This window comes from Geotrypetes seraphini, chromosome 7, assembly GCF_902459505.1.
Source record: "Geotrypetes seraphini chromosome 7, aGeoSer1.1, whole genome shotgun sequence".
Classification (NCBI taxonomy): Eukaryota; Metazoa; Chordata; class Amphibia; order Gymnophiona; family Dermophiidae; genus Geotrypetes; species Geotrypetes seraphini.
In genome coordinates, this window is record NC_047090.1 from 92,308,678 (window position 1) to 92,335,381 (window position 26,704).

Here is a 26,704-nt window from a genome sequence, read left to right on the forward strand (position 1 = left end):
AGCCAATTTTTGATCCATCTGTACACGTTTCCTTCCACCCCGTGACTCCACAGCTTCTTCAGTAAGCGTTCATGGGGCACCTTGTCAAAGGCTTTTTGGAAATCCAGATATATAATGTCTACTGGGTCACCTTGGTCCAATTGCTTACTTATCCCCTCAAAGAAATGCAGTAGATTTGTCTGGCATGATCGGCCTTTACAGAAACCATGCTGACTCGATCTCATCAGATTATTTTTTTCTATATGCTCGTTGATACCTTCCCTGATCATTGATTCGACCATCTTCCCCGGAACAGAGGTTAAACTCACCGGTCTGTAGTTTCCCGGGTCGCCTCTCGATCCTTTTTTGAAGATCGGTGTAACATTCGCTATCCTCCAGTCCTCCGGGATTACCCCTGTTCTCAAGGACAGGTTGCAAATATGCTGCAGTAATTCTGCTGTTTCGTCTCTAAGCTCTTTCAGTATTCTCGGGTGGATCCCGTCTGGGCCCGGAGCTTTGTCCGTTCTTAATCTATCTATCTGCCTGAGAACGTCTTCGAGGCTTACCTCCATGCATGATAGTTTCCCCTCCTGATCTCCCCTGAAGATTTTTTCCGGTTCTGGCACACTGGATGTGTCCTCTATTGTAAAGACCGACGAGAAGAACTTGTTTAGCCTACCAGCCACCTCTTTTTCCTCTTTCACCACTCCCTTCCGGTCACCCTCGTCCAGGGGCCCCACCTCCTCCCTCGCTGGCTGTTTCCCTTTCACATATCGGAAAAATGGTTTGAAATTTTTTGCTTCCTTGGCTAGTCTCTCCTCATACTCTTTCTTGGCTTTCCTGACTACTCGGTGACATTCTTTTTGTTGCTTCCTGTGCTCTCTCCAGTTTCCTTCAGTTTTGTCCTTTTTCCACTTCCGAAATGATTTTTTCTTGTCTCCTATCACTTTCTTTACTTCACTGGTTATCCATGCAGGGTCCTTTGTCTGATTTTTCTTGGAACCTTTCCTAAATCTTGGTATATATAGGTTTTGTGCCTTGTTTACTGTGTCCTTGAATAGGGACCAGGCTTGCTCCACAGTCCGCGTTTCCTTGGAGCTGTTTCTGAGCTTTTTTCTCACCATTTGTCTCATGGCATCATAGTTCCCTTTCTTGAAGTTAAATGTTGTTGCCTTGGTTCTCTTTCCCATAGGTAGTCCTACTTGCACTTTGAACTGAATCATGTTGTGGTCACTGGTTCCTAGTGGTCCTATGATCTCCACATCCTTCGCGGGGCCTTTCAGCCCATTGAGGATCAGATCCAGAGTCGCTGATCCTCTCGTTGGTGCCTCGACTAGTTGTTCCATGAAGCAGTCCTGTACTGCTTCCAGGAACTCCGTTTCCCTTGCACATTTTGAGTTTCCGAGACACCAGTCTATCCCAGGATAGTTGAAATCTCCCATAACTATGGTGTTTGGGTTCTTGCATTCCCTTCTCAGCTCGGCTACCATTTCTGTATCTTCAGCTTCAGTTTGCCCAGGTGGACGGTAGAACAGTCCCATCTTTATCTCGGCTCCGTTGCTTCCTGGTACTTTGATCCACAATGCCTCCAGTTGGGCATTTGTCTCTGCTGTGTCCACAGTGGTTGAGTGAATTGTATCCCTTGTGTATAGTGCTATTCCTCCCCCCTTCTGGTAAGTCCTGTCTTTTCGGTAGAGTTTGTATCCTGGCAGTACTATGTCCCATTTGTTTTCCTCGTTCCACCATGTTTCCGTGATCCCTATGATGTCTAGTTTCTCATTATTGGCCATTGAATCTTGTACTAGGTGTTCCACTCTTCAAAAGCTCTTTCTCAAGGCCAGTTGAATTCAGCAAGAAAAGCTGTTTGGTTCTCCTATGGACATATAGCCATCCTCGGAGATGGAGTCGATGAGACCAATCGACGTCAGCATCGACAATGGGACCTCTTCCAGAATTGGGAAAGCTAGCTACCACCTCATCTTCCCAGCGTCAATGGTCTCTACAGCATCAAGTCTCTCGATGCAGACCTCTCAGTGATGCCATTGATCCATGGACTTGCAGGTTGTCTCTCCATCTAGGTGTGTATCCTCATCGAGATCACCCTCACCGAGGCAACCTGTGGCACCAATAGTACCAGCTGGTATACCTACAGTACTGGCACCTGCTGTTCAGCACACATCGCAGGCCTCGACAGCGAGTCTCTCGATGTAGGCCACAAGACAACGTCATCGATCTGCAGATCTCCAAGCTGTCTTCTCATGTGGGGTGCATCCTCTCCCAAGTCACCCACATCGAGGCAGTCTGCAGCACCATTAGTACTGGCTGGTGAATCATCAGTACTGGTGCAATCCTTTCAAGGGAAGCTCAATTATTTTTTCCGCAGGGAGATTGCCAATGTGTTTAAGTCACACTTCATGCCTCTCCTTCAGTCAACTCTCTCGGTACCGGCTCAATTTGATCTCACTTCTTTGGAGCCTCATGGTACTTCTGTGACTGCTCCATCGAAGCATCAGGCTTCTATTATAGGATCTCCTGTGAGAGGATGTCATACTAGCTTTCCACATCGAGTTCTTACTTCACAAAAGTCCTCTTCCTTCAGTGCATCGTTCTAGATCTCAGCATTGGGGCTCTTCAGTCCATGTTACTTTTATCTGTCTCATTTTGGATGCATCCAGAAAACATTCTACACAGTAATGCTATCAACAGAAATGGACAATGTTTTCTATGTGGGGTACTCTTCATCATCATGATGCTTTAGCCTCCTTTATTAATTCAGTATTGCATTATCTTCTTCATCATCCAACTCAGGTATTAAAACCTCTTCAGTCAGAGTTCATCTTAATGCTATCAACTCTTTTCATGGACCAGCCAACAGTAAATCTTTGACTAATCATCCTCTTGTTTTCAGATTCATGAAAGGACTTTCCAATATCAAACCGCCTCTCACATCACCTCAACTGATGAAGCCTCCTTTTCAACCAATGTCTTCGGCTCTTCACAAATATCTCACTTGGAAAGTGGCATTTCTATTCTCCATTATTGCTCATCAAATGAGCAAACTCCAAGCGCTGGTGGCAGACCCGCATTTTACAGTATTCCACCATAATAAAGTAGTGCTTTGCACCCATCCAAAATTCCTCCCAAAAGTAGTCGTACAATTTCATTTGAATCAATCCATCGTGCTTCCAGTGGTTTTTCCCAAGCCTCATTCTTACCCTTAAGAAACAGCTTTTCATACTTTGGACTGCAAATGAGCTTTGGCTTATTACTTACAGGGGACTAAGCCACATAGAGCATCTCTTCAACTGTTCCTATTCTTTTATCCTAACAGGTTGGGCCGGCCTGTATCCAAGAGAACTATTTCCACATGGTTGGCGGCCTGTATTGCCTTCAGCTATGCTCAGGCTGGGCTACAACTTGGGGTCGTATAAGAGTATATAGAGTTGCTTTCTTACATTCCACTCCCACTGATGAGATCTGTAAAGCTGCTACTTGGTCCTCAATTCATACATTCACATTTTACTACTGTCTGGAATCCTATTCCAGACGAGATGGTCACTTCGGCCAAGCAGTATTGAAAAATTTATTCTTTAATGGCCAACTCTCCCTCCATCCCATTGTAGTAAGATAGGGAGTCCCACATGTGAGAATATGCTGCCTGCTTGTCCTGGGATACAGCACGTAATGGGTGTTATCCAGGGACAGCAGGCAAATATTCTCACAACCCACCCATTTCCCCTGGTTGGCTTCTTAGCTTGCTTACGGAACTGAGGAACTGCGAGTCTACATTGAGCGGGAAGGCACTCGCACATGCAGTGTGGGCAGTTGCAAAGTTTCTAAAAACTTAAAGTGATACTACACTTTTAATGCTGTTTGTACCAGGACTCCGTGGATGATGTCACCCATATGTGAGAATATCTGCCTGCTGTCCCTGGATAACATCCATTATGGTAAATAACTGTGCTTTCTGCACAGCAAGAGAATTATCAGGACATGTATTTGTGGAAGTTCACAAAATCACAGGGAAGGAGTGAAGACCTAGGAAAGTCCTGGATCTTTATCAGTCAAAAGGGGTTTTGGAATTTCTCAGTATGAAACAGGAAATGAAAAAGCAGAACTAGCTCATTTGTTCCTTATTAGAAACTTGGATTTGGGTAGGTTAAAAGCAAAAGTATCACTATTAATCACATAAGTATGAGCCATGGATCATGTGATTTGCTTTCTGCAAAAAAGATAGGTTTTCAGAAAATATATTTCAAAATTACTACTATTAATTATTTCTAGAGCACTATCAGACGTACACAATGCTGTACACAGTCACAAAGGAGATTGTAAGCTCATTTGAGCAGGGACTATCTAAGCAATCAAGACGGATAAAATTACTCTTTTAATTTGCTTTTATGCTATATTTCACTTTAACATACAGGAAGTACCGTATTTTTTGTTCCATAAGATGCACTTTTTCCCCAAAAAAAGTGGGTGGAAAAAAGGGTGCATCCTATGGAACGAATACCCAAACCAATCCACCCTCCACCCCCCATTACCTTAGATCAGGGTTTCTCGCCTGCCACTGCTACTGATGCTGCCGCCACAAGTAGAGGAAGGGAAAGGCCAAGTGGGTGCAGTAATTGCACGCTGCCAGCCCAGAAGCCTTACCTCCGACGTCAATTCTGACGTCGGAGAGAAAGTCAGCCCAGACCTTCTCTCCGATGTCAGAATTGATTTCAGGGGTAATGTTTCTGGGCCAGCAGTGTGCAATCACTGCACCGCCTGGCCCTTCCCAGCAATTCATTCTGTGCCAGCTCCCTGATCGTCCCTCGCTCTCAGGCCACAGCGAGGCCATGGCTTGTGGTGCCGCACTGATGAGTTCGACCTGCTGTTGAGCCAGGCGTCCCCTCTGTTGCTGCTATTTCATCCAGTCTGGAGCACTTGTCCTTTGGCAACGTGTCTTCACAATGGCAGTAGCGGGAGGTAATTAAATCCAGTAAGCGGCGGGCAGGCTTGGGGGGAGCGGGAAAGAGCACAAAGGCTAGAAGGCAGTGAGGGGAACATAGGAGGGAGCGAATGAAGGAGGCCTGAGGACGGAAAGATAGAAAGACAGAGAGAAAGAAAGAAATCACCAGACAACGGGGGGAGGGAGAAGGGGGAAGGAAGAGGACAAAGGCTGGAAGGCATTGAGGGGGACATAGGAGGGAGGGAGGAAGGGACAATTGTTAGGCCTCAGGAAGGAAAGAAAGAAATCACCAGACAACAAAGGTAGGAAAAATGATTTTATTTTCAATTTGATCAAAATGTGTCAGATTTGAGAATTTATATCTGCTGTCTATATTTTGCACTATATTTGTCTATTTTTTCTATAGCCGTAACTGAGGTGACATTGTATATTTTAACTCAAGGAACAGGTCAAAGAACCCAAGGCACCAAGAAATTTTTGTTGTTGTTGTTGGCCTGTATAATCCATGGAGTAGTGGCGATATTGAATGTGATTTATAGTGGAATATAAAATTGCCAGATCTGATTGTTGTTGTTCCATGATTTAAATTGAAAAACAGATATTGCACTTTTGGAAATTATTTTTACCATTTTGTTACTTCCATAAATATATTTTTTATGTGGAGTATGTACTACTAGTATCATTTCTATAGTACAAGATGTACGCAGAGCTGTGCACATTATATGCAGGTACTTTCTCAGTCCCTACTGGGTACACAATCTGTTTTGTACCTGGGGCAATGGAGGGTCACAAGAAGCTGCAGTGGGAATTGAACCCAATTGATCTCAGGCCACACACTAACCATTAGGCTACTCTTTTCCCCTTGTATGTCTGGAAAGGATAATGTAAAGGAGACTAATGTTCATTTGTCCATCATACTGTCCATAAGCACAAAAACACTCAACAGGAAGGCCAGAAAGTACCATATTTATCATATAGAAGTGATAGAAAAAATTGTAGTCCTGTCAGATGATTAAAACATTGGATCAGAATATTCAAACAGCTGAGTTTCTGAAAACATTTACTTTGCCTTCTATGAGAAATTATTAAGAGTGTTGACCACTGCTCTATTACAAAAGTGCCTTCTCACTTTCCCAGCAGCACAAGCAGATAGAGACAACAAAAATTATCTGAAGGAATTTTTGAAGGATGGTACCAAAAACACCTTCAGATTCATCTCCCCCATACTTCCTAAGTGCTACATATACACCCACCCTGACTAAACCCCCCAAATATGCACTGCACATACCTCTATCAATTCTGCATTCCATCCCAAAAGCCATGTCACTGCATACTTTCCCTATTTTTATTTTTAAAATTTAGAAACTGACAGTTTTAAAACTAATGACAGATATCAAACATTATGCAAATTTATAAAAAATGGCCTTATAATTGCTATAGAATTTGGAAAAATTTGGTGCAGGAAATTATCGACTAAGTTTTTGATGTTCCATCTTGGATATCTTTCAATTGCAAGAAAAGTAAATGCTTTGGACACAATAAATATATACATGTATATACAAAATCCAATAAAAATTTTGCACTAGTAAAAGTAGTTGACGAGAAGCTGCCAAAGCCTCTCTGGTGGTTTTAAAAAAACTATAAGCAGCAGAACAGACATTGAAGAAAATAAAAATGTGGTAAAAATACATAAGATTCTAAGGTACAAAAGAAGAGGCCTGCACCACAAAAAAAAATAATATTGAAAACAGGGAAAGAAAAACGGCATGATGAAAAATACAAGATTCATGCTGCAAAAACTATATGGAAATACCTGTATATGCTCAGAAAAATCTAGACTTTACTATATTTAGCTAGAAGCTTACCAAGATTTCTGTGGTTGATCATTCTGCATGTTGGAAAAAAATGAAATTATGTATTGGAATGGCTGTACAAACAGCCATCTCAGAAATATATAAAATTAACAAAAATGGTATCTGTAACATCTGGTAAATTCCACATAATAGCACACCAGCAGCTACAAAATGTTTAAAAAGTCCTCAAGAGTAGAATACATATCAGTCGTTGTTCCTTTGATGCTCCTCAGCTCTTGTACACAATAATCAGTCTAAAGCTGCTCTTTCATGGTGTTTTTTCCACTGGGGCCAGGAGCAGGTGCTTATCCTTTTTCACAAAAGCGTTCTAGAAGCAACTTCCTCTTATAAAACACAAAGAACTCTATTCCATGGTTTTATTCTGGAGCTATGGGTAATCTTCTAGCAACTTCTGTTGCAATCTTCAGATATACTTTCGCCTAAAATAAAAAAAGGAAAAACACATATGCACATATTGCTTTCTGTTATCAAGTTTAAAAAAATATACAGAATGCATAATAACAATTTTTAAAGCAATTTCCATGGGCAAACAAAAGTTTATTTATGGTAAACTCCCCTTTGAAATCTGCCTTTGGCCCTATGCAGAAGGAAGTATGCAAAGTTGGCAACAATATGCAGGCTTTTCCCCATGAGAAAAATTTGTGGCATTAGAGGTAGGTTCATTTTGAAATCCCCCATGGCTGTTTCTTTTAATTTTTGTTTTCCCACAGCAATAGCCAGATGGTGCTTTTTGAAAGGGAAACCCTGTGTACCTGTAAGCTAAGCAGGAGAGCTGAAAACTGTCCTAAATATATCAAGCTTAAAACAATTATCTAAATTCAATCGGACAGAGGTCATAGACAGAATATACAGTACTAGTCTTTAAGCCCGTTACATTAACGGGTGCTAGTAAAGATGTGTCTGTCTGTCTGTGTTTCTTTATCTCTCTCTCCTTGGCCGCTGTCTGTATCCTTCTGTCTCCCCCTCCCCCCCCCGAACAAAGCTGTCTGCCCCCCAGCACACACCTCCCCCCCAAATGTCTCTCCATGGCCCTCTTCTGTCTTCCCCCCCAGAGCAAAGCTGTCTGTCCCCAGCACACCTCCCCCCAAAGCACCCACCTTTCCCTCTCTCTATCTCTCCATGGCCCCTTCTGTCTCCCCTAGCACACCCCTCCCCCCAAAGCAGCCCTCTTTCCCTCTCCCTGTCTCTCCATGGCCCCTTCTGTCTTCCCCCCCAGAGCAAAGCTGTTTGCCCCAAGAACACCCCTCCCCCCAAAGCAGCCCCCTTTCCCTCTCCCTGTCTCTCCATGGCCCCTTCTGTCTTCCCCCCAGAGCAAAGCTGTTTGCCCCAAGAACACCCCTACCCCCAAAGCAGCCTCCTTTCCCTCTTCCTGTCTCTCCATGGCCCCTTCTGTCTTCCCCCCAGAGCAAAGCTGTCTGTCCCCAGCATACCTCCCCCCCCAAAGCAGCCCCCTTTCCCTCGCCCACTGACTTTCTCTCTCTCTCTCCCTGGCCCTCTTTCTCTGTCTGTCTTTCTGTCCCTCTCCCTGACCCTGTGTCTTTCTTTCTTTCTTTCTGCCTCCCTCCTTCCCGCTGTCTGTCTGTCATTTTTCCCCATTTCCCTGTGCAGCAGCATTTCCATCCCACTTCCCTATGCAGCAGCAACAGCATTTCCCTCCTATCCCCCCTCCCCTTTCCTGTGCAGAAGCAGTAGCGGTATTTCCCTTCCTCTCCAAGTCCCTGTGTAGCAGTAGCAGCATTTTCCCCACCCCCTTTTCCCTTCTCTTCCCTTCCCCTTCCCTGCTCCGTTTGGTCCCTCCCCCTTCTTTTACTGCCGTTGTCCTGCTCGATCTGGCCTGCTCCTGACCCTCCCACCGCCGACAAACCTCCGGGCTCCAGCCGCGTAGGCAGCACTTTAAACATGCTGCTTTGCGGCCTTCTACTGCCGATTTCCTCTGCCGCATCTGTCTCCGATGATGTCATCAGAGACACGGCAGAGGAAATCGGCAGTAGAAGGGTGCGAAGCAGCGTGTTTAAAGTGATGCCTACGCCGCTGGAGCCGGGAGGTTTGGAGAGAGCACAGTCGCGCGCCTTCAGCCACCGCACGCGCCTCCAGCCCCTGCAAGCGCCGTGAGGTGTCAAATAGAATACTGCCACAGAAGCACACCTCACGGTGCCAAGAATCACAAATTATCAAGAGCGCATGCGCGCTCTAGGGATTTATTATTATAGATGTATGATTACATTAAACCTAGCCAACAGTAAGGCAGTGCTAGTTTTCTAAGCCCTAATGCATAAATATTAGCTTGCTTAAAGGGTCTAAAAGCAATTTGTATTGCCTATAGACAGCTTTTCTTCCCATCCACCCCAAGAACTTTCCTTAGGGCCTCTTAGCATCTATGCAATCTATACAATTTTAAGAACATAAGAGTAGCCTTACTGGTTCAGACCAATGGTCCATCAAGCCCAGTAGCCCATTCTCACGGTGGCCAATCCAGGTCACTAGTACCTAGCCAAAACCCAAGGTGTTGCAATATTCCATTCTACCAATACAGGGCAATCAGTGGCTTCCCACATATCTTTCCCAATAACAGGAACTTGTCCAAACCTTTCTTAAAACCAGCTATGTTATCCGCTCTTACCACATCCTCTGGCTACGCGTTCCAGAGCTTAACTATTCTCTGAGTGAAAAAAAATTTCTTCCTATTGGTTTTAAGAGTATTTCTCTGTAACTTAATCGAGTGTCCCCTAGTCTTTGTAATTTTTGACAGAGTGAAAAATCGATCCACTCATACCCGTTATACTCCAAACAGGATTTTGTAGACTTCAATCATATCTCCCCCTCAGCTGTCTCTTTTCCAAGCTGAAGAGCCCTAACTGTTTTAGTCTTTCCTCAGTTGAGAGGAGTTCCATCCCCTTTACCATCTTGGTTGCTCTACTTTGAACCTTTTCTAGAACCACTATATCTTTCTTGAGATAAGAAGACCAGAATTGAACGCAATACTCCAAATGAGGTTGCACCATGGAGAGATACAGGGGTATTATGACATTCTTAGTTTTGTTAACCATTCCTTTTTTAATAATTCCCAGATCCTGTTTGCTTCTTTGGCTGCCGCTGCACATTAGGCGGAAGGTTTCATTGTATTGTCTACAATGACACCCAGATCCTTTTCTTGGGCGCTAACCCCCAAGGTGGACCCTAGCATCCGGTAACTGTGATTCAGGTTCTTCTTCCCAATGTGCATCACTTTGCATTTGTCCACATTAAATTTCATCTGCTGTTTGGATACCCAGTCTTCCAATTTCCTAAGGTCCGCCTGCAATTTTTCACAATCTGCATGCGTTTTAACAACTTTGAACAGTTTAGTGTCATCTGCAAATTTAATCACCTCACTCGTCATTTCAATTTCCCGATCATTTATAAATAAGTTAAATAGCACTGGTCCCAGTACAGATCCCTGTGGCACGCCACTGTTTACTCTCCTCCATTGAGAAAAATGACCATTTAACCCTACCCTCTGTTTTCTATCCAGTAACCAATTCCTAATCCACAACTGAACTTTTCCACCTATCCCATGACTCTTTAATTTTCTCAGGAGCCTCTCATGAGGAACTTTATCAAAAGCTTTCTGAAAATCTAAATACATTATATCAAGTGGCTCACCTTTATCCACATGTTTATTCACACCTTCAAAGAAGTCAAGCAAATTTGTGAGACAAGATCGCCCTCAGCTGAACCCATGCTGACTCCATTTCATTAAATCATGTTTGTTTATGTGCTCCACAATTTTATAATCATTTCTACCATTTTGCCCAGCACCGAAATGAAGCTTACCGGTCTGTAATTTCCTGGATCTCCCCTGGAGCCCTTTTTAAAATTCGGCGTAATACTGGCCACCCTCCAATCTTCAGGTACTACAGACGATTTTAGCGACAGGTTACAGATCACTAACAGCAGGTCAGCCACTTTTCCTGTAAACCGCCTTGAACTGTATATAAATAAAGATTTATGTTATGTTATCAAGCCGAATAGCAGGGGTGCGGATTGAATGGGCTTCAGTGCATTTGTGGCATAGCACTTTTTTGTGTGTTCCAGAAAATGTCTAAACTTGAATATACAGTAGATGTCATATTGAAAATGCCCCTCCACGTCAACAATGTATGAGGATGGTGTCTTTCAACTGCATCGAGATTAAATAGGTCATTCAGAGCTCAGAAAAACCAAGGTGGTTCTTCTTAAGGTTTACAGCTGTTCTCACACAGCCACCTGCCATGCAAGTCTCCTCACTCTTACACCAAATTTAGCTTCAGCCCTATTTAGGAAGTGGAGCGGAATGTGTGGCCCTTGTTATAGGTCAGTAACTTTGCCTTTTCCACTGACAAGCAGCATAACCAGTCAGATGACTGAGGATTACCGAGCTAAAGATTGTTTGCAGGACTTTAGTTCACAAATGAGATAATATACAAGACATCAGTGCTAAACTGCAAAACCTTGAAAGTAATCTGATTGAACCTATGCTATGGTTGGCCTCTCAGAAATTATTGTCCATGAAATAAGTACTGTATACTGAAGATCATGTAGCAGCTTTGCAGATAACTCTGTGTTCATTCAGTTGTCTTTGAATTTGTATCATTGTACAGATTAAACATATAATCTGGGGGTAATCTTATAAAAATGTATTTTTATGCATATTTGATATATGTATGTAAAATGCCTCTTATAAAATAACCCCATGTATGATAAGAATGCATGCACTTTTAAGCAACTTTGGCAGGCATATTTTAGGTGAAGCAATTGGGGTGTCCTAAATTCCATTAAATACATAGGTGGAGAGGCATAATTAAAAAAAAGTCTAAGTCTGATTTGGACCAAAGTCGTCAGCAGCAAAATGTCCATTTTCGAAAAGTATGTCTAAAATATATATATATTTTAAAATCGTCTATCTGTACGTCCAGGCGTTTGATTATCCAGACCGCCACTACATCTATCTTTATACCACATTCTCAAACAAAAATTTGTCCAAATCCCAAACGCCCAGAACAAGACCTTTTGGACGTGGAAAGGGCCAGTATTCTGATGGACTGGCCACCCAGACATGGCAACAGAGCAGAGGGGTACCTTATAGGGCACTGCTGTGAACTTCACAAAGGATGCCATATAAACATCTCACCAGAACTCCCTTATAGGTTATGGTGAGCCCCCCAAAACATACTATACCCACCTGTCTATAACCCCAATAGCCCTTATGGTTGCAGGTGGCACCTATATGGCAGTACAATAGGGTTTTGGTGGGCTCACATTTTCCACCATGAATGTAGTGGTTAGAGTGGCTTATGGGCCTAGGTCTTACTCTCTACTTAAACCACCTCTGTGCAGCTCTATTAGGCTTTCCTATGCCAGGTGCTGATGTTCTGGTGACAAGGATGTATATTTTTATTCTGAACGTTGTGGGAGTGTAGCAGGGTCAGTGAACACTGGGGGAGTGTGTGTGGGTCTTTACTTTGTCTCTGCAGTGGTTACCTGATCACTTTTGATATCTTTTGGGCACTTATACCTGTTTGTACATCGTCTAACACACAACGTATTTTTGCCTCGTCAAACATTCGATTATACCTGCAGGGCGACTAAGTCTAGGTCAGCCCACATTCCACCCTAACCACTCCTCCAAAAATGCCCTTTTCAGCTCTGGGTGCATAGCAGGATTCAGAGGCCTAAAATGTCCCTGGATATGTCTAAAAAGCCATTTCGATTATTATCGGCACTTGGACGACCTGTCTTTTAGATCATCTAAGTGCCGACTTGGGCGGGTTTATAGACATATTTAAGTTTAGATTATGAGCCCCTTTGTGTGTGTGAACATTTACAGAGTAGGTAGAAAGAGCTGTGGCTTTATTTAAAACATGCAGAAGAGGATATCATGAACCTCAACAATCTAATCAGAAAGACAACCACTGTGTACTTAATTTGGAATATCAAAAAAAATTCTAGCATCTAAATACAGAATTCCTGCCTACTGGGGCTCATAAAAATGACTTACAATTATTAATAGAGTTAACTAGGATGGTACAAGAAAGCAATATTCATAATGTGGTAATCATGTTTTAAACACTCTTCTGAGGACTATTAAGCCTCAATTCATATTTACATATCTCCATGTTTTATATTATTTAATGAAAGTCTTTGTATCCTTAACAAGCTACTCAGTAGCAGATCATAAAAAAGTGTATCTTTTATGAAATAAAGGAGTAGGAATCTGTTAAATACATAAACTGTTCTTTCTATACCATTAAAAGATTATGAAAAAATACAGTATAATCTGCTTATATATATTTATTTTTCTCTCTTCAATGGGAGCATATTTTTATCTAAAACCCTACTCTTCAAAAAATACATAAAACCTATTTAACACGACCAGTTCCTTCCCAAACTCCACCTACCACAATCTCTACCCCTTTCAGATCTAAAATGTTTACAATTACCCAACATGTATCACCTCAAGTTCCGAAAATTACTATGTAATTCCTATGACAAGTCTTATGTAAAGTTACAATTCTTGTAACCTCCTAGTAAATCTTATGTAATCCGCCTTGAATCGCAAGGTAATGGTGGAATAGAAATCACGTAATATAATGTAATGTAATCTTAAAAATAAGAGGAATTACTGAGAAAGGAATAATTCAACAATGAAAAACTCTTTCCTTTATTAACAGTATAGCGAGAACTGACGGCAGCCATTCATGGAACGGCGCAGGACATGGCAGCACACGGCAGCACACGAAAAGCTCGCGCCTGCCTTTTGGGCAGCTCTGACGCTGCTGCAGCTAGTTCGGGACTTGGGAGTCAGCCGGAGGGAAGGGCAGTACTGCTGGACCACCGTAGGAACTAAAATAAGGTATGGGGGAGTTTGGAGGGTATGGGGGGAGTTCGGGAGGGGGGTCCCTGCCTGCCTGCTTGCCTCGGGGAGGGGGGCCCTGCTTGCCTTGGCCACTAGGCCTGCCTGCCCTGTCCCGGCCTACCACTAGACCACCAGAGGGGGGACAGGGTACAGAGCCTGGCAAGGAGTGTGGGGTTGGGTCCAGAGCCTGGCAGGGAAAATTTGGTTCAGAATGATTTTTTTCTTGTTTTCCTCCTCTAAATTTAGGGTGCATTTTATGGTCAGGTGTGTCTTATGGAGCGAAAAATACAGTAATTTTCAAAGCAGAAGTATGCACACATTTTTATTTTGAAAATCTAACAAAGCATGCACAGAGAAAAGTATAGATGTTTTTTCTGTCTTATAAAATTATCCCCTACACCAGTGGTATTCAACTCAGTCCTCAGGGACCACCTGGCCAGTTGGGTTTTCAAAGTCTGTATCATCCATATTCATTGTGGATATCCTGAAAACCTGACTGGACAGGTGGTCCCTGAGGACTGGATTGAATACCACCGCCCTACACTACCATTTTCTTTTATTAGCATTTAAATAAATTTGCATCTCAAAACGTGAGAAAGGAAATATACAGTAGGTATCTACGAGTACATTTAAGGGGAAAAACCCCCAGTATAATTAATTCAAAAGAAAAAGGGAAAAAATTTAAAGCCACTATAATAACAAGTTTTTGCCCATTAGTGCTGAATGTTCAGAAGCCATGCAATGCTCTCCTTACAAGGGGGTCTTTTTAATAAAACACTAAGGGCAACTTTTACGAAGGTGCACTAGGGCCTTAACGCGCGGAATAGCACTCGCTAAATTGCCGCGTGTGCTAGCCGCTACTGCCTCCTTTTGAGCAGGCGGTAGATTTTCGGCTAGCGCGCACTAATCTGGTGTGTGCGATAAAACCACTACCGCACCTTCGTAAAAGGAGCCCTAAGTGCTAGCATGTACTTACCAGATGCTAAAAAGGCTTACCATGGAACGCGCCCTGGCATCCCATGGTAAAATGGCCAATTTGTACATGCACACCGCCCTCTAAAAATATTTTTAATTTTAAGGAAAGGGGGGAATGTTGGGCGATGGAGAGTGGGCATGACAGTGCTAATCATTCCAAGGTCTATGCTATTGTTCCTTCTGGAAAGGAGGATAAGACTATGTATAAGTTTGGCCGCCATCTATATCAAGTTCCTTATTGATATTCTTCCAGGTTTTCTGAAGAACCTGGATTTACTTCGACATTTTGAGTTCTAAGACATCACTAATACACTGTCACAACTTGGATTGCATCTTCTCCAGTCATCTTATGATGCCTTTGAACTGGCGGCTAGGGCCACTGTTTTTTCTGAAGCACTGCGCCGCTTGGTCTTACTTCGCACCATTGCCATGGATCCTAATCTTCAGGACCATTTGGCTAACATTCCTTGTCAGAGCAATGGCCTCTTTGATGAATCCATAGAGGCTGCAACTAAGAAGTTGTCAGATCATGAAAAATCTTTTGCTTCATTGTCAGACCAAAGCCAAAGTCAGCTCCTACAAAACCTTCACGCCCTACTACGGTTTTCCAGAGCCGTTATGCTCCAAAGCGGCTCCTTACACTCGAGCCCCTTCCAAGGAACCGCAGCAACAGAAGCAACAGAAACCTCAGCCTTCTGCTGCACCTAAGGCTTTGCAGCTTTTTTGACTGTCTAACAGAGCATAATGACCTTCTTCTTCAGGAACCTCAAGTTCTGCTTTGTCTCCGTGCCATTGAGGAAGTTCCCCTGGAACAGCAGAGCAGGAGTTTTTACTCCTGTTACTTTCTAGCTCCGAAGAAGACAGGCGATCTGAGACCCATTTTAAATATAGATTAGAACGATTGGTTATGTTCTCTTTATCTCAAGGAGGTTTCTACTCGCATCCCCTTCCATCCGACCTCCCATCAGTATTTCATAGGTGACTAGCACCTGACCAAAGGAAATTCTACTTTACAGAGAGGGTGGTGGATGTCTGGAATGCGCTCCCGAGAGAGGTGGTGGAAAGTAAAACTGTGACTGAGTTCAAAGAAGCGTGGGATGAACACAGTGGATCTAGAATCAGAAAATAATATTAAAAATTGAACTAAGGCCAGTACTAGGCAGGCTTGCACGGTCTGTGTCTGTATATGGCCATTTGGTGGAGGATGGGCTGGGGAGGGCTTCAATGGCTGGGAGGGTGTAGATGGGCTGGAGTAGGTTTTAACGGAGATTTCAGCAATAGGAACCCAAGCACAGTACCGGGTAGAGCTTTGGATTCTTGCCCAGAAATAGCTAAGAAGAAAAATTTTAAAAATTTAAATTGACTCAGGTTGGGCAGACTGGATGGACCATTTGGGTCGTTATCTGCCGTCATCTACTATGTTACTATGTTACTTGTAAATAATCCCTGCCCTCGTACATCATTTATTCCCTTGTCTCAAAACAGATTTCTTTAAGCAAATGAATAGAAATATAAAATGCAGGTGTGCATTCAAAGAAGGGTAGAAAAAGGAGATATACAAAGTGCTTTGAATCTCCTAAAAACATTAATCAAAAATAGTAATCAATCCAAAAAAAAACCCTCATAAACAACATATGAAGAAAAAAGTCACAATTGGTATCAAAGAACTAAGAAACAATTCAACTTAGCTGAATCCTGTCAGGTTCATATTGCCACTTTATCTCCACTCTGGTTGGGAGCCAAAGGGTTTTTTTAAAACCAATTTTTACCAATTATTTCAGTATAGTTCCCTATTGTATTGGTAATATTTTTTGTTTTTTTGAAACAACCTGTCTTCCCAACCTGTTAAAGTTAGACTCAATGGCTTGGATGCACTAAACACAAAACTAACACTAAACATAAGCTAATACCGACTGAATCACTGTTGGCTGATTCTCTGGCCGATTGTGGAAGAGCAATTGATGTACCAAAAAGATTGCATGCAAATGATTTGCGAGGAGGTTTGTTGTAATCTCTGTCTCTCTCATCAGGCTGATCAATGTGAGAGCGACTCTCACACATGCACAAAGCCAGCAAAGGGTAGCCCGAGCAGCTGAGAGGAAGGGAAGCTCCGAAAACAGCCCCTACCACTCAACTATTCAGGGCAGAAAACTTTTTTTTCTTTTTTAAATTAACAGATGTTGTGCATGTGTTTCACATGCACAATTTCTGCCCCATAAAAGAAAAAGACCTCCTCGACATTCAGGCACCGGTAATCAATCAACACCCCCCTCCCCTGCAGCAGCGAAAATGACAGGATCTGAAGAAAAAGGGTTATCTTTGAAAGTTCATCATAAAATGCATTGAGTTAGTTCATTAAAAAAGGTATTACTTATTTCCTTTGGTTTTTGTTTTATCTAATATAATAAAACGCTAGGCCGCGCATACGCAGTTCCTAAGTGTGCACCGCTTTTCCGTGAGCTGTAGCGACGCAGGTGGGGATCATGAGAGGAGCCACCGCCGCGTCTTTCAACTAAAAAAATACAATATGGCAAGACGAGTAGGGAGCAGGCCAGACCAAAGCTCCAACTTGAACTGCCTGCTCCCTGTTGAAAGACGCAGCAGTGGCTGCTCCATTATTGCTGTCGCCGCGATGTACGCACCCGCAGGTAGGAGCCCCATGCCCCTACAGTACTCTCTCCCTTCGCCGCCGCCGTTCCCTGTTTGTGCTTTGCCGCATGCCCCTACAGTACTCTCTCCATTCGCCGCCACCGTTCCCTGTTTGTGCTTCTTTACTAAAACCTGCTTCCTACCTCCCCTTAAAGTAACTTTGCCGTCACCGCCGCCGCAATCGGTCCCTGTAACAGCAGCTCCTTTCATGATCCGACGCTGGCGGAGATCGTGAGAGCAGCCGCAGTGGCAAGTATAAACTTAATAATAATTCTGCTAAGGTTTTCCTCTTTTAAGTTCTGCCTTGCTCCCTGATCCCTTAATGCTATTATTTTCCTTTCACAGCGCAACCAACTGTGCTACATTTTCCTCGGGACACGTTCTATGGTTGCCATAACAATTTTCCGTGTGTGCACCGTTACTTTAAGGGGAGGTAGGAAGCAGGTTTTAGTAAAAGAGGAGACAACACCGTGAAAAGCTCAAGCAAGGGAGCCAACCAGACCGCGAGTGCGGGGCTGCTGTAAGCGGGGATCGGGTGAGGAGCAGCCACTGCCTGCAGTTTTGAAATTTGACAAGGGAGCTGGGCAGAATGGGGTGGGGGACTTCTAAAATGTAAGGCTGCATGATTTACAGATAAGGGAGAAGGGCTACTGCTGGACAGGGGGGGGGAGCAGGAAGTAAAGGAGAAGAGCTACTGCTGGATATGGGGAGCGGGAAATGGGGGGGTGATGCTGAACAGGGGGAGATAAAAGGAGAAGGACTACTGCTATATAGGGGGAGAAGGGAATGGGTGGGGGTGCTGCTGGACAGGGATGAGGTAAAAGTAATGGAGAAGGGCTGCTAGCATCCGTTAATGTAACGGGCTAAACAACTAGTTTCTATATACTACCTCAGAAACTTCCAGAAATAAGATTATCAATTTCAACAGCAATTGTACTACTGAGGCTGCCAACTAGCCTCTGTTCTGACTAGAGTAGGTTCTGTTAGTGTTCACTGAAAAGTAAAATGAGAATATCAACCGATTTCACATAAACCTGATCTGAGCTGAATTTAAACCTGCAAACTAGAAGTGAAAGGCTCTATAATCCCTGATTTATCAGCCCTAGAGATGATAGGCTCCATATACCTTAGCTAATTCCAAGGGCCAACCAAAGAGTTAAAAGGTTAACAACTCCCTATATCCCAGAATTATGAAGTCCATGAGGTAAAAATATCTGTACCCCAGTGCCAATGTGCTAAACATCAAAAAGCCATTAAAAAAGCATCACTAGGGGTGTCTGATTTACTAAACGGATTTTTCCAATTTCATGTCTGTGGGGAAAAATGCTTAGTACATAAACCCTTTGCTTACCTCATTACTTTGGGGCTGTGAAACAACAATAGGTTGTCCTTTGTCTGATGCCTCTCTTATATTAACATGCAATGGAATGTTGCCTGCAGGAAAAAAAAACACCAAAAGTAATCAGATGTTTTTTCTTGCATATGCATTTAACAGGGCAATTTTATTACTGTTCGTCCCTTTCACGACTAAATACAGGAAAAAGAAGCACATGTGCATATAAGAATCCTAAGAACTGTTCTAAAAGGGTGTGCCTAAATACTATAATACAAAACTGCAAAAGGCAGCACATATGTGGGCAGAGCATGGGTGGTGCTATAATTTACACATATAAATTACAGAATACTGTAAGTTGCACATGTCCCAGCCACATTTATGTGCCTTTAGTTATGCCGGGTCTATGGCAGGTGTAGCTGCAGTTGCACAAATGTTAGACATGCCGATGCTGCTTTATGTTAATCAGATGCCATTATAAACAGGCTGTCTTTAAAATTTTCTGATATTCATATAAAAATAAAATTGAATCATTCACTTTTTTTATATAAACTGTATGCTAAAGGTCCTTTAGCCACACAAAATGTTCAACCTTGCCATATTAAATTTAAAAAAGTGGTTATCATAGAATTTCTGGTTTCATTGGTTTGCATATTTTATATTCCTGTTGAAGAACCATTCTGACAGAGGGACCTACATCTGTCACAGTGTATGATATACTCATCGTATACAGTGATAAGTCACCAGCAGTATCATAAAAAAAAAACATCGCAATAGCTGTGTGTGATTGAAAGAACCAAGTCTTACCCTTGGAAAGAAATGATCAGATTTTTACCACAGCAACAGATTTCACTGATGCTGCACTAAAAGTAAAAATCCTGGTCACATAAGCAGAAAAAAATAAGTATTCAGACACAGTTTAGCTGAGGACACCGAGTCTTTGGTTATTAGAGAACTAAACAACAAAATTATAACAAAATTACAACACCCAAGGAGCAAATTCAGGTTTCTCTGCTGCTGTCTCTCTGCACCTTAATTAATCAAACTATAACAGGTACTAATACAACATCATTCTTTGTCCACTCTGGAAGTTGCTATCTAGTCCAGTAACTGACCCCCCCAATTCTGTATATAGTGCCTTAAGCTGTATGCACAAGCCTGTGTGCACAATTGATTTGTGTGTACGACTTAATTGATTAACTGGCCTACTTGACACCGATAATTTGAAATTAACACCTCATAATTAGAATTAATTAAAAATGACATGCACAACTTAGAAAGCACAATTCTATAAAAAGTATGCGCCGGTTCCAGTGCGTGAATTTGAAAAAGGCACATGGCTAGGGGACGGATTGTGGGCATTTCTAAAAGTTTTGCACACTGTCATAGAATATACCCAATCTGCGCATAACAGGTACAGGCATTGAGGCCTAGTTTTAGCTGTCCTAAACAGATGTGTCTAAAAGTAATATGGCGCACTAGCGCTTAGTGCGATTCTATAAAAGGAATGCGAACCTTGTAGAATTGTGGTAAGCGCCACTTTAGTGGGCACTGATTTTTTTGGAGCTATATATAGAATCAGACCCCAAGTACCTTAGTTGGCCATTCCAAAGGTGGTTGCATATATGTTTAAGGGCAAAGTTGTAAAAAGTATTGAGATTCTCTCTGGAAAGAAGTTTATATAAGCAGGTGATTAATATATTAAATGAAAAATAAATGCAAGGGACCTGTATTTTTAAATTTAACCCTTTAATTGGCAGATGGTGAAACAGTTGCTTTATGTAACTTGATGTTGAATGAGAGCAACTGTAAGTATTTGGCAAATTTGACATGTAAACTATATAATATGGGGCTCATAATCGAAACAGAAAAACATCTCAAAACCGGCACTTGGACGATCAGTAACAAAAAACAGCCAAGTGCCGATAATCGAACAGGGTTTTAAAATGTATTTAAAAACGACTTAGGCCTTCACAGTGCTGCTGAACGACCAGAGCAAAAAGGGGCGTTTTAGGAGGAGTGGTAAGGACGGGATTTTGGCAGGACATGGGCCGTCCTAGACTTAGTCGTACTACATGTATAACCGAAGGTTTTACAACACTGCCTAGACGGAACTTGGATGTTATGATTTAGGCCATCTAAAACCAGGTCTAAGTCCAAAAAAGGTATCCAATGACCAGATAAGCACTGCAGACACAAAGTACAGACCCCCACACACAGCCCTAGCGATCACTGACCCCCCCCTAAAAAACTTCATAACAACTTTACATATCTGCCTCCAGAACATCAGCACCTAGCAGCCTGGCATAGGAAAGCCTAGCAGAGCTGCACAAGGTGGCTTCAGTGGTTTTGGGGGTGGGTTAGTGAACCATGGAGAGAAGGACACAGGTCCAAAAGCCACTGTAATCACCGCATTCATGGAGAAACATGTGAACCCCCCCAAAAAACCCAAACCCTTTTGTACTGCCATATAAGTGGCTCCTGCAGCCATAAGGTTGGGGTGGTCTATAGGTGGGTCTAGTAGATTCTGGGGGTGTTTTGGGAGGCTCATCATGACCTATAAGAGATCTGTTGTGAGATGTTTATGTGGCACCCTTTTTGTGAAGTTCACAGCAGTGCCCTGTAAGGTGCCCCACTGCTCTGTTGCCATATCTGGGTGTCCAGTCCCTTACTTTTCTGGCCCCTTCTACGTCCAAAAGGTCTTTTTCTAAGCGTTTTTAACTTGGACGAATTTTTGGCTGAAAATGGGATATCTGGACGATCAGACGGCTGGATGTACAGTTGGAAAATTTAAAAAAAAAAAAAAAAAAATGCTGGATGTATTTTTTGAAAATGGACCTTTTCCCGTGTCCGACTTTGGACGACCTGTGAGTTAGGCAAAAACGGACTTAGACGCTTCTTTTGATTATGCCCCTCTTAGTATATTGGTAATAGATCACTAGTATGTATCATTAGGTTAAAAACTTATATTAATAAAACTTACACTATAACTATGTCAAATTCTTACCTGCAAACTGTATATTATGTATATTGGTATTAGATCCCTAGTATGTTTCAAATTAGGATACAAACTTGTATCACAAAACTTGTACTGTAACTATGTTGAATTGTAACTTGTTAACTGCATATTTATATGCATATAAATATGCATATTTATATGCATATAAATATGCATATTTATATGCAGTTAACAGGTTACAATTCAACATAGTTACAGTACAAATTTTGTTTAACCTGTAACCCATTCTGAACTCTTTGGGGATAATGGGACAGAAAATGAATTTAAATAAATAAATAAATTTGATTGTCTCCTGGCTCTTCATTGGAGGTTCATTGTTCAGTTCCACTTTTTTGGGTTGGGTTTGGGTTTTTTTTCGTGGGTCTCTCATTTGTTGGACTCCTTTTTTTTTTTTTTTTTTTTTTTTAACAATGTACAAGTACTTCATTATTTCAGGAAAACAGGTCAAGCAGAATTCATCACTAAGAAAAAGGACACAGAGCAAATACCATTTATAAGCCAGTGCCTTTTCATACCTATAATATCCAAACCAAGGTTCTCTGCTAGATCTCTTGCACCATTTACTCCAAAGATATGAGTCTCATGTTTACATTTTGGACACTGGAAAACACTCATATTTTGAACAAGCCCAATAACCTGAAAGTTAAAGAGAAACATAATTATATAATTGTTTAAGATGAAAGACGATCTGAAGTTTGAGACCAGCTCTTTTCTGTTCATCATGAATTTCTCTGTATGGTAATTCAGGGCAAGGATTAAAATATTATATATCTGTAGCCAGATTCAGCAAGAATGAAAATATTCTGTCCCAACCCCAAATATAGCAATTGCTCTGGATTAACACATTCCCCTATTGTGTAATAATATCTACCCACCAATATATTTTTTCTGTGCCTTAATAACTTCCTTCCTAAATCAGTTCAAAAGTAAACTGGACATATTTTTAGAGGAAAAAGTGAGCTTTAACTAAATCTTGATTTACCATGTAACTCACCAACCTGTGATTTCTCTCTACCACAGGTTGCTAACTCTCATAGTAAAGGACTAACACACCTGTTAGCCACCTTGCACTAAGTCTTAGTCCACTGGCCTGACTGCATTGAGAGATGCTGAATGGAGGAGAATAGAGAGGTTTGACCCAGGGCTCAAGGCAGGGAGAGAGAGAGAAAGATGGTATACAGTGGGAAAGAAACAGAAATGTTGGATATAGCAGTGGAAAGGAAGATACAGAGACAAAAGATGAATGAATGGTGAGCACGGGGAAAGAAGAAAATGTCAAATAGGCAGGAGACCCTGGTGAGTGAGTTAACAGAAGACAAACAGAAACCAGAGCCTGGGACCAACAAGATTTGAATAAGATGACCAGACAATTAGAAAAATAATTTTATGATTACAATATGTCAGATTTGAAATGTGTATCCTGCCAGAGCTAGTGTTAGCAAGTATGAGCTAAACCTAACAAAGAGAGGAAAAATATTTTTTCTTTTGTTTACACCACAGCACTGGCGTAGGGTTGGAGAGGACAAAGTGGGGTGGGGGGAGGGGTGAAGAGGCTACAAAAATAAACTCATCAGGTCGTTTAAAAAAAATCACCCAATTGGGCAGGAAAATTGGATTGAATCGAAAAATCAATTCAATAGGCCGATCGAATCAAAAAAATTTTCCCTGAATTGGGCAGCACTATTGAGTACCTGGCTTGCATGGGCAGAAGCAATCCCCACTCACTCCTGCCCTTGATTGCACCTTCCTTCAGAATGGTATCCTTAGTGGTAGTCCTGGGAGACTATCACTCAGGATCATGTTCTCTTATAAGGAAATCCTAGCCGTAGCCCTGTGACCCTACTACTATGGGAACCATTTTGAGGGAAGAGAAATGCAGGGGCAGGAACAAGTGGGGACTGCTATTCACAGGACACAATAGACCACCAATTACTGCCTAGTAGGTCCCGGGGTGGGGTCTGATGGGAGCTTATGTGCAAGAAGGGATTGCACGCAGGGGAGGCTGGAGAAAGGGGGCTTGGGTGCAGGAGGGCTGATATGGGGGCTGTGGGTTAGGGAGTGAAACACTGGGGTCCTCTTGAGGAAGCGTTAAGTGCACAGCATGCTAACTGCAATATGCAGTCCATATCCTTTCTGTACCCATAACCCGCTCGGTTTGTGCCCCTCTTAACACTGTATGCAGTTAATGCATGAATTAGCATGGGGTCATGCCTGTGCACTTACAGCACTAATTCTCATATTAACTACTTAAAAGCACTTTGGTAATAGAACCACTTACTTTTATGTAATCTGAGCAGAGGTGTTAATCCTGCCCAAACTGTGGCCCTCCAGCCGACCTCTGCGTTTTTCGTTTTCGTCGGGGGACAGGTTCCTGAAGAAGGGCTCCTCCCCGAAACCAGCGTGGTTGAACCTTTTCTCCTGGCGCGGTTTTCATTTGGCAGTTCGTGTGATGTTTTTCAGATAAGTATTTTTCCTTTTTTTCATGGTGATTTTTGATTGTTTTGTAGCGTGTTCCGGGGGGTCTGGCTGGCAGGGTTCATTTGGGGGTTGCTCAGGTATTATTGTTTGAGTTATATTGATTTACTCACTGGTTTATTGATTTATTCGATGAAAGGTTGCTTTAATTTCAGCACACTTAGGGTGCTCGATGATGGTGTGGGGGTGGGGGCTTACCGCCTTGACCCAGAAGTGAAGTGCCGGAGCTGGACTCCTATCGCTGATGGTTCACACTGAGAGCACTCTTCATATTGTTACAATCACATATTTTGTTTGTTTGTGAGTTGTGAATATAGTTTAAAGTTTAACTCCCTGGGCGTCCCCCGTATGAACCCTGATGTGACTTGGTTTGCCTCGTTGTGTTATTGCTATAATAGGATTTTTGGCAAAATTGGAGTGTAATTGTTGTGTCAAAATGTGGCCCTAGCAAGCATATACACATACATTTACTCCTTTTTTGGAGCAGGTATACATTTGAGCATGGACATTTATGCTAGTGGTTCTGGGAGTCTGTATAAAGGAATATAGATGCTTATATTGCTTTTTAAAACAGGCATGTTTCATAGGAGTACCCTGTTATAAAATTACCCCCATTGTAAATACAATAGCATATGCCTTCGTATTATAGGAGAAAAAGGACGTGTGCTTTTCATTCAAATAACCATTTAATTTTTAAACAAAGGTAATGGCATACACTTTGCATTTGAAAACCAGGTTGGTTTGTGATGGCTGAAAACCATTTATCATTGACTGCAAGTGCCTTACTGAAAGTTTACCAATTGTATCTGAGGGAGGGAGAATGAAATATTTACATTTGTTCTTCTATTATCTACTATAATAAAACGCTACGCGCGCTTGCGCATTCTTACCTGCATGTTCCGTTTATGTGATCTTTAGGTTCCTAGCCAGAAAGAGTGCGCATGCGCGCTTAGCTGTGGCAGCTGCCGATTGACGGAGGCAGGAAACATGCTGCGACTCCCACCTTCCGCCCTCACTCATCCACCGCCAGAGAAACCTGGCTAGGGCTGGCCGCAGTGGACCGCGAGGCGGTCGTTGGGAAGTGGGCAGGTGCTGGAAGACGGGCCTTAATGGCCTTTTGCAAACATGCCGGTGTGGGCGGCAAACCAGCTCCAGCTCATCTGCGGCAGCCAGAATGACCTGCCTGAGAGCAGCCTCCAGCGAGGTGTTTGGAGGAGGCAAGATGGTGAGAGGAAGAGAAATTCAGTAAGGGGATAGAACGGGGAGGGAGAGAGATGGACATGAGGTTTGTGCCGGTGGGCCAGAAGGGGTGCTGCTAGACAGGGGGAGCAGGGGAGAGGTGTTGCTGGACAGAGGGGAGGTAAAAGGAAGGGAGAAGGTTTACTGCTGGATCAGGGGGGGGCAGGAAAGATGTGCTGCTGGACAGGGGGGAGGTAAGACGAAGGGAGAATGGCTTCTGCTGGACAGGGGGAGCAGGGAAGGGGTGCTGCTGGACATGGGGGGAGGTAAAACAAAGGGAGAAGGGCTGCTACTGGATAGGGGGAGCAGGCAAGGGGTGCTGGTGGACAGCCGAGGAAAGAGAGAGAGAGACAGAAAGAAAGAAAGATAAAAAGACAGAAAGCGGCCAAGGAGAGAGAGAGAGAGAGACAGACAGACAGACAGACACACACATCTATTCTAGCACCCGTTAATGTAACGGGCTTAAAGACTAGTGTCTAATAAAATAAGAGAAAAAATACAGGAACTTGTAGGAATACAGGAATCAGCAATAGAATAGGATAAAAGAAAGGTCATCTTGTAAATAGGGCCCAGAATATAGTACTAATTCTAAGGACCCCTAGATATTCAATACTGCTTTCCAATTTTTTTCCTCAACTGCTAATCTAGGAATTTAGTCAGAACATTTTGCAGATATTTTAAGCTGAGTTGTCTCTCTATTAGTTTTTTACTAAAGCCAGATCTGTTTTGTAAATATTTTAAAAAGACATTTTTTTTAAAGCCATGATATATTTATTAATTATATGTTAAATAAATGTTTTGTATATTTATTTCTATCAGAATAAAATTATATTGCAACCAAAGGTAATTTCAATAGCAATGATACCTTGAATGTTCTGTTGAAGCTATACTTGTAGGATAAGTAACACAAGGTTTATTGTCTTAATTGTTTTTACTCATTTTCTTATTTATTTTATTGTTTGTATGGTTTGCATCTGTGTTTATCACGTAGAGCTAACATGAACAGTATTGGATTTTTATTTTGGTATCAATTTCCTCCAGAGATGAAGGGCATAGACAAAGTGGAGAGGGACAGATTCTTCAAATTTTCGAAAACTTCAAGAACAAGAGGCCATTCGGAAAAATTAAGAGGGGACAGATTCAGAACCAGTGCTAGGAAGTTCTTCTTCACCCAAAGGGTGGTGGACACCTGGAATGCACTCCCAGAGGGCGTGACAGGACAGAGTATGGTATTGGGGTTCAAGAAGGAATTAGACAATTTCCTGAAGGAAAAGGGGATAGAAGGATATGGATAGAGGATTACTATACAGGTCCTGGACCTGATGGGCCGCCG

General features: G+C 42.4%; 1 protein-coding gene and 1 long non-coding RNA gene across 5 annotated transcripts in view; one reads left to right on the forward strand and one right to left on the reverse strand.

The window, feature by feature from the left end:
- Nucleotides 1-26,704, forward strand: part of LOC117364138 — a 62,207-nt gene that overhangs the window by 16,164 nt on the left and 19,339 nt on the right. The window contains exons 3-4 of one of the 2 annotated variants that reach the window (XR_004540185.1): nucleotides 13,497-13,678; nucleotides 14,910-15,106. This is a non-coding gene — a long non-coding RNA (uncharacterized LOC117364138). Of the gene's footprint in view, nucleotides 1-13,496; nucleotides 13,679-14,909; nucleotides 15,107-26,704 lie in introns of those variants that run through there. The other variant, XR_004540184.1, reaches the window with a different exon arrangement.
- Nucleotides 5,884-26,704, reverse strand: part of NUBPL (nucleotide binding protein like) — a 139,775-nt gene continuing 118,954 nt past the window's right edge. For all 3 annotated transcript variants that reach the window (XM_033953030.1, XM_033953028.1, XM_033953029.1), the window contains exons 9-11: nucleotides 22,173-22,293; nucleotides 18,657-18,739; nucleotides 5,884-7,226 (exon numbers count right to left, since the gene is read on the reverse strand). In XM_033953030.1, the coding sequence (XP_033808921.1) occupies nucleotides 7,164-7,226; nucleotides 18,657-18,739; nucleotides 22,173-22,293 (267 nt within the window). In that variant the 3' untranslated portion in view covers nucleotides 5,884-7,163. The remainder of the gene's footprint in view (nucleotides 7,227-18,656; nucleotides 18,740-22,172; nucleotides 22,294-26,704) is intronic.